Below are 14,043 nucleotides of genomic sequence, written 5' to 3' on the forward strand. Positions count from 1 at the left end.
GTAAACACTATCAAGAATAGAGCACCAGCAGTTCCAACACTAGCAGAAAAACATCAGCAGTTCAAATAATAACAAGTAGTCTGAACACTAGCAGAAACAGAACGTTGACAATCCTGACACCCGATGTAAACAATAACCATCAGTCTGAATACTTGAAGAAAACAATAACCATCAGTCTGAACAGTAATTGGCCACTCTTGGTCCGTGTGCGTGTCGTCAAGATTCGTACTGCGTGGATTCGGGTTCGAACTTCAGAGACCGCACGGTGGTGATCGATTGAAGGTGATTTTCTGTGGTTTTCTAACTTCAAGGCACAAATGCGCGAGTCAACCTCCCATTTAAAAAAGTCTCTCCACAGAGAGCAATCGGGTCGATAACATTCAAAACTCAGGCATAATAAGAAATAGCAAAATAACCTTCCACGTTGTCACTTCTGAATGCGGAAGGCAGATTGCGCGATACTTGAACACATAACAAGCATTCCATGCAAATAAACTTCATATTCGATAGACAACACATACACGGCGCAGTCAAACCCGCGACAATTTGTTTGAAGTTCCTCAGAGGAATATTTACGAGGTGCATGTGTGGTTTAGTAGTGGCCTAAACAGTATCACAAACAAAACACCAACAATCTGAACACGAAGAAAAGAAGACCCCCTCCCCAAAGAAAACCTCTAATTTAATGCCTAAATCAGATATATTCCAAGAAGTTCCTCCGACAACAATCAATCCAATCGCATCGGTCTTAAGAATCTGAGGAATTCGAAAGGCTGAGCAGAAATTTCCCATACCTGTATGAAAGCGCATTTTTTGCGTAGTATGTACGTTCTATGTGCATTTTCTGCTAAATTTCCATCAAACTCTGGAATGTTCTCTCGCCTATCATAAATCCAGAATATACTTCCGTCACGTCTCATTTCTCCGGATCCACTTTTCTTTATCCCAGGATTCTTTTTTTCGTTGCCAGCACCACAAACTGCTCAATTCCTTTTCCACAACTTTTCTAGAATATTCCACTTCCATTTCGAATTTCTCGCTCCGCGCTGGTGACTTCTGATACATTCTTTTCTATTCTCTCATGGGAAACGTTCCCTTTACCTATGCTTTCCTCTCTTTTGTGAATTGTTCTTAGTTTCCATTTTTTATTGTTTTTGTTCCTTCTGAATAATAAAGCATAAGAAGAAAAAAATGTTTTCCATAGTTTCCCTTATGTTTTCACCATTGTTCTGTTTTACTTTCCTCAGGGGATTGCCGTTGCTTTTCTTTTTTATCTTTAAGATTCGAAAATTAGTTTTTATCCGTATTTCCTGAATCTTTGATTATTTTATTTCCAAGGCTTTTTTCCGGTTTTTATTCCAGTCAAGAGTAAAATTACTGGGAGTTAGAAGAATGATAGCATAGTCACCTGGTATTTTTTCGAGTGCCTATCGTGTCACGTTACGGTTTGCTACCTGTACAACCTTGCCTGCGGAGATATGTTTCGTTTAAGCAATACCAACTAATATCGCAACAACACGAATATAAATTGCTGAAGCACTTCTAAAAAAACACGGCATGTCTAACACTTGACGAAAAGAAAGAGTAGCACCTTCCACTTATTACTTCATTCCTTCTTAACACTTGTAGAAAAGGGACACCAGCAGTTGTATCAATTGGAGAAAAGAAATGTCAACAACCTAAACACTTGCAAAACAAAAACAAAAAACTTCTAAACGCACTTGTAGAAAAAAGACAAAAAATTTAAACACTTGCTTTGTATTTGTATAGATTTATCGTAATTGACTGAGGATAAATAAATTATGTTATGTTGCGAAAAAGACATATCAGTAACCTAAACATTTGTAGACAAGAAATATATATCAGTAACCATAACACTTGCGAAAAAGACACATTAATAACCTGAACAATCGTTGAAAAGAAATGTCAATAGAATGTAATCTTTATTGATGTAGGCGAAAAATGTCTGTCCAATAGATGGCAACAATCATGAATACAGATAAATATTAGATCGGTACAAAACTACTTTACAGATAAACATATATATAACCCATAATACAAGAATTAATTTTTATATATATATAATATTTTTGATTTGCCAGATGTTTCTGCCTAACCGTAGCGTGAAGAAGACATGGAAAATAAATATCCGCAACTACATACTTGCAGAAAAAAGTGAATAATTTTAACACTCCTTATAGTTGCAGAAAAGGATTATAAGTAACCTGAAGTGTAGAAAATATACACCTGCAGCCTAAATACTTGTAAACACTCGAATAAGGAAATGACAGCAATCTTAATTTTTGCATAAGAAACGCCACGGCCTTAATACTTGCAGAAGAGAAATATCAATAACCTACATATATTTATAGAAAATAAAAATCAACAATACAAACACTTTCAGAAACGAAACGTCATTAGTCTAAATACTTAAGGAATAGAAACATCAACAGTCTATATATTTGCAGAAAAGAAACATCAATAGCTTGAACATCCGTGAAGAAGAAATGCGAACAGAAAATATTCTTTATTGATGTAGGGAAAAAAAAGGCTCTCCAATAACTGGCAAAAATAATAAATACAGTAAATGATGAGATCGGGAAAAAATTATTTACAGATAAACATGTTACGAATAATATAAGAATTTGTTTTTATGTATAACATTTTGCATTTTTCAGATGGCTCTGCGTGTCAATAGCCTGAAGAAGTCGTGGAAAATCCAAACACAACCAAACATTTGCAGGGAAAAAAGAAAAAGAAAAAAACGTGTTAAAAATTTTTGACACTTGCAGCAAAGTATTAGCAGTAACCTAAACAAGTGTAGAAAAGATTCACCAGCACCCTGAGAACTTGCAAACAACACTTTCATAAAAAAAAAGCGAGCAAGAAAAACTCTTGCAAAAGAAACATCAGTCTTAACATTTACAGAAGAGCAATATCAGTGACCTGCGCATTTATAAAAAAGGTACATTAACAATCCAAACACTTTCCGAAAAGAAACATCATGAGCCTCTAAACACTTACGGCATAGAAACATCAATGGTGTATACATCTGCAGGAAAGGGGCATCAATCATTTAAATACACGGGGAAAAGAAATATCAGCAACCAAAACACTTGCAGAAGGGAAATATTGTATTAATAATAATAAATAATAACAATAATAGTAATCATAGTGATAACGATGATAATAATAATAATAATAATGAAAATGATAATTATGATAATATCAAGAGTAGTAATGGTGATGATGCACAATGACTAAACCACGGCCCAAACAAAAGCAGTATTGCTAAATGTTCGGAACATCATTATGACAGAACATCGATAATGTGCAATATATATATATATATAGCTAACTATATCTACTTAATTCACTTATTACTATTTCCCCCTGTTTCTTGTCTTGAAAACTACCGAAATGTTTATTAGCGTTTTTCCCTCCAGGTCTAACAGCGAGCAAAAGCGTCCGAGTCACAGAACTCAGCGTGCCATCGACAGCGATATTCGGCGAGTCGGTCACGTTGTCGTGTAGTTACGACTTGGGAACCGAGGAACTGTACGTCGTAAAGTGGTATAAAGATGACTTGGAATTCTATAGGTTCGAGCCCAAGGATAAAAACCAATCCGTGTACTTCCCTCAAGCTGGGATCGACATCGACGTGAGTATTATTGCTATCATTATCTATAGTCACCCGGGAATTTTCAAGCTGGTAGTTGCATATGCAGCGTGTCCGGAAAAAGGCACCCAAGCTTCAAAATTTGGAATTTTTGGCAGTGTGACAATTTCGGAAAGATGTCATCTGACCTTGTGTGACCTTCTTCATTCTTCAGTAGAGAGAAACGGGGGGGGGGAGAAAATAAACATCTTCAAGGGTTGAAGGGTTGCTGCTGGAACCTTTCTCCCCATTTCCTCCCTACTGAAGAATGAATCCTCTGTTTTTGTGTTGAAGGTCATACAAGGTCAGAAGCAATCTTCATGTGGTCCCACTATATTTAGCATATATAAATGTAAAAATATATAATATGTAAAATTTAATTACAAGCACACTTTAACATCACTAAAATTTCATTGATCCAAGGTACTGCATTCACTTCAATTCAATTCAAAATATGAAAGACATATAACAGAATCAGCAAAAACACGAAACAAGTACATCTCTGATAGCATAAATACGTTAAGGGCATTTGCATATTTCCACCGAAGTCGTCTCTCGTACTAACGCCATCTATCGGCTGTTTTTGAGTTTTTTCCAGTCATAAAAGAATTCCCGTGACCTATCGATGCTAACCCTGCAAACCGATTTTTATTTCGGTTTTTACCGGTTTTTATTAATTTTTAAAGTTTTTACGGACTTTTTGACACCCTGCATATAACCAGTCTTTCAAAAAAAATCTTGTATTAACAATAACGGAGAGGATTTTTCTACATATATTTATAGCTAATAGTTTCTAAAGAAGTTTTGAATTAAATTTTTTAAGCCTATCCAACAAGTACGAACGAAATGAATCGGTTTTTAAATTCGCCAAACCTTTTGAGAATTAAAATTTCGAAACTTTGGTGTCTTTTTCACTGACACATTTTGTACATTTCGTGTGACACACACTGACTTAAAATTTAAAAAAAAAGTGATTGCACATTTTTTCTCCGCCCAAAAAAGCTTTCGAAATCCGGAAGAAATGTCGTCGTACTGAGAAGTGTGGCGCTTGACACTGCGGGGACTTATAAATGTCAAGTGTCAACGGATGCTCCGACGTACAGCTGCGTCCAGGCCGTCAAGGAGATGAGCGTAGTCGGTGAGTAGTGACACATAAAATCTTATCGTATCCGTAATCACAGCGCCCTCTACCAGTGAATTCAAATACAACTGCCACAACAGGCAAATTGAACAACGAGGTGCCTGATAAAAGATGGTCATAAAAAATATGTATTTCAAGTATAACTAAAACACAGCAACGCAATGTAAACGCATATATCGCAGAAGAAAAACTAATAATTAATAATATACGTAGAATACACTGCCCATAAAAACGGTAATGGTTGTCTTATCTAATTACGGATAGCTTTTCTATTTAACCCAACATATTTATCGTTCTTGTTTTTAAACAAATACATATACAAATACAAAGGCCACAACAGACGAAATTCCCAACGAAGTGACTGAAAAAAGATGGCAATAAAAATATGGATGTTGAATACTATATCAAAAAATACGGCAACTTAATAACAGCAATAAAAAGCCAATAATGTTGATAAAATATAAATATACTGCCAATAAAAAATTATGGTTGTCTTAATTCTAAGTATGGATAGCTTCTCGATTCATTCAACTATGTCTATAGTACTTCTTTTTAAACGTATCAATTGTTTTAGAATTCACAACCCCTGGAGGAAACCTATTCCATTTATTAACAACCCTATTAAAGAAATACTCCCTACGACACCCGAACCTTGTTATGTCCCTCTTCAATCAATACTGATGTTCCCTTGTCGAAGCATTTGTATGTTGTATTAATAGAATACAAAGAATAGGAAAGAAATTTAAAAAAAAATACATTAAAAAAATTAAGCAGGAGAGCATTAAAGATAATATTAAAAAAACTAGGAAAAACAAACGACGACAATAGAAATACATTAATAAAAATATATTAAACAACAATATTGGACATACGACACTGCCAGGATTCCAGGACCCTATAAACTTGGTCAATAATTTCAATAATGACTTCATTACTAGGAATTTAGACACTAATGAACAAAATAGTTTTTGCATGTACTGTAAGGAACAAAATAATATATCAACCAGTTCGACCAACTCTAATGTATTGTACCGAGATATATCAAGAAAAACTGAAACAAATAATAAGAGACCTAAAGCAAAAAAAAAAGCAAGTGGCTATGATGGACTACCCCCTAAAATGATGAAAATAATTTCAAAATGCTACCTGAATACATTAAAAAAAATTAATTGATCATTTTATTTTAAATGGTATCGTTTATCATGAATTAAAATACTCTCTCGTCCATCCTATTCATAAGCAGGACATAAAAATGATCTGATAAATTACAGACCGATAAGTATACTTCCAGTTTTTTTCAAAAATAATTGAAAAATGTGTAAAAATGATTTCTAAATTTCCTAAATAGACAGAATTTCTTCTCTTCTAATCAATATGGATTCCAAAAAAACAAAAACACAGAAATGACAATATTAGATCTAAGTAACTATCTAAACAATGGCTTCAATAATAATATGTATTCCATAACTGTGTTCCTTGATTTCAAAAAAACATTTGACTTCGTTGAGCTTTTCCTACATAGCCCCTAAAGTTTTAACTTATTTTATACTGAAAATCAAATTAACAATAGAAAAAACATAAATCATATAATATTTGACTTTGTTAAAAATAATGATTATGAAATGATTTTAACAAATACACTATAATCAGATATAAAAATAGTTCTGTGCACTGTGTACGAAAAGAGAAAGAAATTGTAAAATGATGAACGGATGTATATGGTTGTGATTGTGTATATAAGTATAGATAGATACATGTATATGTATGGTGTTTAATGTACTAACTGATATCCATAATAAGTAACGTAATTATATAACCGTGATTGACCCTCAAAATGAGAAATCTAACATCTTATCGTATACCGTAATAGTAAATATATAAATAGAAATACAATATAACATGTCTAATCATTATAAAAGCTGTTGTCTGAAACATATGTGATTATAACCCCCCTTTAGACCTGCTGAAAGGACTTACTAAGTCCCTTGAGGTCACAAAGTGTTTTAATTTATGTGTTTTTGTGTTTGTACCAATGCGTATGTTTGTATTTGAATATATGTCTGTGTTTTTGCGATTGGGGTAGCGGCTATCTCCGGTGCATTAATTACTGTGTATTATTAACTCACTGTGTATTATTAACTCACTGTGTATTATTAACTCACTGTGTATTATTAACTCACTGTGTATTATTAACTCACTGTGTATTATTAACTCACTGTGTATTATTAACTCACTGTGTATCCATCCTATAAATCCCGTTGAAAATTTTTAAATACTTCGATCTTATCCAACTCAACGCTAAACGTCATGCTGCCCATTCTGCAATCCTATTTGAGTTGGTCTGGAGCAACTCCCTATCACTTTCATTCCCGACTGCCTCCCATTAGCTTCGGGTGATCTGCGAATTTGCTAACAATCCCGTCGGCACCCTGATCAAGTTTATTCAAAAAAGTGAAAAAATTTCAAGAAACTTCGAATCATATTCCTTGAAGAAGTTTTTCGGTTTGATCAATGGAAGCGAGGAGATCAGTAAAATTTCTCTCACCATTCCTCAAATTCATTTCTTCTGTGAGCATATTATTATCCATTCTAAGGCATTTCTTATATCCAATAAGCTCTTTTCTATCAAAAAAAGAGCAAGAAAGAAAACCTAAAAGTAATAAGAAATCGAAATCTCGCCCTACTCTAAAAATCTAATATATTTCCTGTTTCTATCAATAAAAAGAAATTCCCAATAAAACATTCTAGGTCAGAAAAATTTTAAATTTTAAACCATTTCAATATTCCCGACGTTATACTCAAATGCATAGGAATTCTACAATAAAAATGAAAAATACATAGGAAATCATATCCGAGGGGGGTAAATGAATTCTTATTTCATATTTTATGCCATCGTTTTGACATTTCCAAGTCAGATCTCTTTCTTGGGCTGTTTTGGATACACGTGGAAAATCGGAAGAAAGTGATTTCAGGAAAAAAAGGAATGAATGGTATCATGCGAATACCCTTTAGGGGCATTATGCAAAGCTATATGTATATAAGATGCACACAAGCGTTGTGAAATATTAAAATAACTAAAAAGAATAGAGAGAGAGAGAGAGAGAGAGAGAAGCTGAGGCGAAACTTTTGCGTTTTCGGCGAGCGAAACATCGCGTAGACAGACATCATCTCTTTGTATGTCTTGTGAATTATTCATTTCGATATCTCTCCGGAAAATGTTAAAAGACTCGCCAGGTATATGTGGAAACATGTTTTTAGCTCCGGTAAAAACATGCCATTTTCTACGTGATTTATGATTTTTCCCCCCGTTTATTGCGCACTTGGAGAATTCTCCCGCCCCCCTCCCTTCTCCCTCGTTCGAGGTACATCATAAGACATGTAAGGAAAATAATAATTGAATATTCAGTGACAAGTGACAAGACATCCTAGAAAATGATGCATTTTTCAGGAAGAGAAATTAATGGATCACGTCATATTTTAAGACATCATGTCTTGCGTAAGAACACATTCGTCTTGTCTTCAATTCATTTTATGGTGATGATGCGAGTAAGAGGAAGCGTAAAGGAATTGCATACATCTCTAGATGAGTAACTTCCAATGCTGATGACTCAAAATGAATATTGAAGCACTAGACACACAGCTGTTTCGGAAACTACTAAAGCCTCTTCTACAATATTATGGGAAACTGAAGTATATATTTATCCTTTCTTTCTTTTTTTTTTTTTCGTGTTTCCACTGATGAGTTGATCTTCAGTAAGCTCCGAAGCACACAGCTGTCTGGTTCTTTATATATTCATTTTGAACCATCATTATTTTGAGCGTTAAAAAAAATTGTGTACACCTCTGTTATTGCAGACGTGGAAGAAGGCGCCATCAACGGGTTGTCACCTCGGCTTTGTCGGGGAAGAAGTTTTTTACGTTCTTTTCCCGAGATTGAACTCGCGGACCTGACGGAGACCTGAAAATGAAGATTTCGTTGGGGCGAAGTGTGACGATAGAAAAGCACTCCCCTCCCACCTCCCCCAATTTATAATATTAACAAAAGTATAAACGGAAAACACCTACAAGAAAAGCTACACGGTCACGCGGGTTTCGTGGCAGTCTTCGAACAATCTATAAGCAAGTGTTTCTGCGCAGGTGCGCCACTGCTTCGTGTGCGCAGGAACACCGTGATCTAGTGACGGACACTCTCACTTCAAGTGGAACAGGGACTTGTGCTGCCACCTAACAAATGAAATTCATACTATATGTCATATTTCTTGAAGCAAAATTAGTTGTTGGTTTCATTAAGTTTTCTGCCTAAAAATGATCAATATATGACACGATATCGCATATTGTTTATTGTTATGCTACACACAGACGTGAGTTCTGCGCGCAATATTATTGGTTAACATATTTTTATGTTTGTCGTAGAACTTCGAATATTGCTTCCGGGAATATAAACATCAAAATCAGAAACATCTTTGAAAGCGTTTACGTTTCTACTTTGAACTTGATATTGGAGATTTGCGTTGACGAAAAATATAGCGAAAAGCGGATTTCTTTTTTCTTGAGACAGTTAACTTAATTTTGTAACTAAAAAATTAGGGCGATAATACAGAGCAACATACAAATAATGAACTTTGGAAACCCGAATGTTTGAAAACTTTTACCTGATTTCTTACGAGATGACATCCATTGGATTCGTGGTCATTGGATAGCGCTAAAATGAAAGAGGTGATTGTACACGTCAAGATAAACAATTTTGCCGAAGGTACCCAAAGTTGCAAATGACTTTTTTTATTGCATGTTAGCACTTAGAAGGACGATTTGCTTTACAAATGCTAAAGTAACACTAATGCTAAGGCCACATAAATGGTCTGTAAATGTAGCATGGGCCAATAAAGTAATCTAGAACAGTGCCTCAAGTCACTTAAATTGGTTTGTAAATGTGCTGTGGGTTCACTTTTTACTTAAGAAACTTGCTGCTTAGTCCATTTTTACGAAATTATGTTCTGGGTATTGGGCCACATCTGATGACTAAGGGGGGAAACATTTGGGCAGCAAGCTAGAGATTGAGCACGTATGCTATACAGTGCTTTAATAACGATATAAAGTGAAATCTCGCCACATTGATACTCGATATAACGATAAATCGCTCTGCAGCGATATTTTTTTCCTACTCTTAGTCTTGTTTGGAAATGTCTATACTATGAAAATTATGTTTGTGTGTGTGTGTGTCTGAAATACTTTATCTTTATCTGAAACCGACTATAGCTCAGGCCTACCACAATGAAGTGATTTTCTGCCCTTTGTGTCTGAAATACTGTCAGAGACTTCCGCCTCTCGATGTAACGATATTCCCTCTACAACGATGTTTTTTGTTGGTCCGCAGAGTATCGTTATATTGATGGTTCGCTGCAGTTGAGTCAGAAATGAAGGCACTATCTACAGGTTCGTCAGGAAATGACTTGTTACATATGTTCTTTCCCTGGGATCGAACTCGTGAACCTGACGAAAACTTTCATTTCAGTAGATGGGCATCTTAAGCCAGGACCATACCTCGTGTCAAGCCTGGCCCAATAGTCATTCCCAAATATTTGCTTCCAATATTTGCTTTTCCCTGAAGCAGCAGCGACATAGGCTGTCTACACACTGGCTCAGCTTGGCCCAATATTCATCGGCGAATATTTGCCAAGAACAACAAAACAGGTTTTTCCGGAACACTCTTCGTGTTGTGTTGGCGTTCTTCGACTAATGTGTGCGATCACGCGAATTGGAAGATCGGGAAAGCAGGCGGCACCTTTGCTTAGGGCTGGAACTTGGAAGGTACTCGACCAGCCTTCCGATACTTTCCAAAGTACATTATTTGACGTTTATTGCCAAGTGGAGCGGCCACACTACTTGCCCATCGAACGTGACCAGCCCTCGCACGAGTTAGGCCATGGCTTTCCACGGCGTCACTCGAGCAAAGAGTTCGTTGGGTTGACTGGCAGAAAGAAACTCCCCTGTCGCTTCTCATGATGTGAGCAAGGTTGCCATATTATGGTGACTAGTGAAATGGGGCAAATGAATGTATATCCCCGAATGATTGGATTGCGACCCTGTGTTCCCATTAGATTGTTTGCCTTGATCCCTATACTCCCCTCTAATTTCAGTAGTAGAGTTTTGGAAGATCCTGTATACAGTATGCATTTTGAAAAGAGATTCCTGAAGCAGCTTAAAGAACTAGCTTTTACGTGACTTTCCAGCATGAAAACATGTATACTATTAAAATAGGCCATTTACACCAGGAATACGTGACTCAAATCAAAATTGCTCGAGTCATTTGAGATTCGCCAACGAGGGAGAAATAGGAGTAGGAAATAACGCTTTGGAAAAGACTGTCCATAATACTATAGAATTTATCAGGTTGAAGCAGTCATGCATTAGTATCAGATATTATTACAGTTACGAATATGTTATTGAGAACAGGAAGTAAGAAACAAAATGTTGTATCCTATGCGCCACGTCTCTAAAATGCTGTCATCACGCTCGATCCATAAGTTAGGTAATGACCGTGTATTTATATTTTCTTGCTTCAAGTGCGAAAGGTTAAACTGTCCTTATCACGGAATACGGGAATTAATACGACATTTTTCTTCTCTTTTCTTTTGCGATCTGATTGTTTACTCAAGAAGCTACACCGTTATTGGGTGGTACTCTAACGAGACGGCCATAAAATTATATAAAGTGGTACATGACGGGCAAAATTTAAGGAAATAGGCAAAATAATTGACAAAGGCGGATAGAAGTGATACATCTGCACAAAGAATAGGAAGGTTTCCTTCTCACATTCCTAGGAATGTACGCTAGGGAAACATACCGTTCATTTCTAGAGAGAGAGAGAGAGAGAGAGAGAGAGAGAGAGAGAGAGAGAGAGAGAGAGAGAGAGAGAGAGAGAGAGAGAGAGAGAGACGAAAATCACATTTAAAGGGTTATGCACGTTTCCTACGCATTTCTAAGGGGAAGGCAATGCGCAAGTCGCTTATACATTTTTGTAGGAGTAAACAAAACCTTGCAAGCATGCCTAGAACTTAACATGCTTCCTATGAACTATGCACGAATCCTACGGATTTTATAGAAGAACGTGAGTTTATCACGCATTTTAAGAGATGAATAACTTTTCCTTCTTTTCTAGAACATTTCTAGTGATAAGCATTTCTAAGAGTACACACATACACACACACACACACACACCTATGACAAGGATTCTCAAACTGTGCGCCGCGGTGCCCTGGTGTGTCTCTAACCTTCGTCAGGGGCACCGCGGAGCGATGACCCTGACAAAGGTTTTTCGAAGAGATTACTTGTTAAAGCGGAGATCCGCGGATATGCGTTGATTAGAGAAAGGGCGCCACTGGTGAAAAGAGTTTGAGAACCCCTGTTCTATATAGAATACGAAGACTCCTACGCATTTCGAGGAAGTACGGAAGCCTTTTATTCAGTATATTTAATATACATATGGGGAATAACAAACTTCCTACGAATTTATACGGGTAAGCAACTTTTAATGGCATTAATATTCAGAAAGTCCCTTCATGAATTAATTAATTGTTTGTACATTACTATAAACACTGAATATTATTTTTCAAAGAGATTCGTGGCATTCATTTGATTATCATAGAATGTTCGTGGATTTCACTTTGTCGGCACGAAAGTCCGTGGAACACAAAAGGTTGAGTCCTTTGTGTTCTTGCTCTAAACACGAAACCCATGTAATTCGGAATCAAACCGAAACATGAATTATTTATCCATTAAAATGGAAATAACTTTTCTCGTTTCATCATCATCACTACCTCTTCCTCGGAAATCATCATCACTATCACGTTTCGGCTTCCGATTCGACCACGTGCTTTGATTTCAGCGAGTGGCTGCGCTATAACAGGCTATTTTCACTGAAGAAAAGGGGCTATATTTCCCCTGAAAAAGTTGCCTGGTGCTTAAGTTTTTGGTATTTTGTGCTAATATTGTTGGTCTTCATCTTTCTTCATTTTTGCCATGTTTCCCAGATTATGCGTCTTTTTAGATGATCCACACTGAACAAAAAAAAAAAAACTCTCCACACGAACCCCCCCCCCCAAAACAACAACAACAACACGAAGTGCATTGTCACAAAACTCTAATCACAAACGAACGACGGACACGACACTCCAAAGGTCTCTCTCACATTTCAAACGTGATAATACGCGTTCTCCCCGTATTCTCTACAAACTTTACTTCAAGTCAGTCCCGACTCGAATGCATTCATCATAGAAACATTTCTCATGAATCATCCGTGACCAGAACAGTCGTGTGAACATACGGATTCTCTTTGCGAAACTAAAATTTCATGAACTCTTCTCTCTCTCTCCCTCTCTTTCTCATGACCATTAGCACGAAGTGTATTAGTATACGAGTGTATACTCGTTATAGCGCACGAAATGACAATGTTAGGTATTCCTAACATAGTATATGGTTTCCGAGCGCGAAGAGAACTTTTCATTACAAAACAACGATACCTTTTAAATGCGAGAAAGGCTCTTTTGAATATAAATTACGGCTCCTTGGGCGAAAACCATTAAGACGGGCGTTGGGGGAGGGAGAGAGAGAGTTTGTGCGCGGAATTACATGCTTTTATAGAAATTTAAGGGCCATTAATTTTTATAGTACTACTGGTTACTTGGGAGAGATAGTTAATGACGTTTTGGTGACTTGAATAATGGTCCGGCATCCGGAAGCGGTTTAGTTGCAGAGTTTCTGCTCTCTCCCGTGCCGTCATTCATCATTTTCTCTCTTAGGATGCCCTGGTGCATCCTCTGACCATGATATAAGGAATTCGGATAAATGTTATTTCTCCGAGTATGTGATGCATTTCGTAATTTCTCCGGAAAACGAAAATTGAAAATTCACGTGTAAGAGAGGGAGGATATTATTCTACTCACGTTTCTCTGAAAATGGGATTATTCCAAAGCTTTGTGTAATTCGATTTCGAGACGCCATCATTCAAGTGGTGAAATTTCCGTTGATATTCTGAGGAAAATAATTTCTTGAATTCAACAGAATGAGATTCGATTACTAAATAGACAAATGTGGAACAAATTGATTTAAGTCTGAAATTGATTCGCTGCTGTTGCATTATGGCGGTGCTCTTTTAACCCTTTCAATACTGACGGTACTTTGAAGTACCAACAAATTTTTAATCCCGCAACATCCCTCACATACGTTGTGGGGTGCTGGTATGCAA

General features: G+C 36.5%; 1 protein-coding gene across 1 annotated transcript in view; it reads left to right on the plus strand.

The window, feature by feature from the left end:
- Nucleotides 1–14,043, plus strand: part of LOC149088923 (endothelial cell-selective adhesion molecule-like) — a 143,131-nt gene that overhangs the window by 101,399 nt on the left and 27,689 nt on the right. Inside the window, exons 3-4 of the mRNA XM_089250872.1 lie at nucleotides 3,447–3,661; nucleotides 4,661–4,796. Coding sequence (XP_089106998.1) covers nucleotides 3,447–3,661; nucleotides 4,661–4,796 — 351 coding nt within the window. The remainder of the gene's footprint in view (nucleotides 1–3,446; nucleotides 3,662–4,660; nucleotides 4,797–14,043) is intronic.

Source organism: Pholcus phalangioides, unplaced genomic scaffold (genome assembly GCF_987345545.1).
Source record: "Pholcus phalangioides strain wild (caught in Gottingen) unplaced genomic scaffold, Ppha-v1.0 ptg000003l_1, whole genome shotgun sequence".
Lineage (NCBI taxonomy): Eukaryota > Metazoa > Arthropoda > Arachnida > Araneae > Pholcidae > Pholcus > Pholcus phalangioides.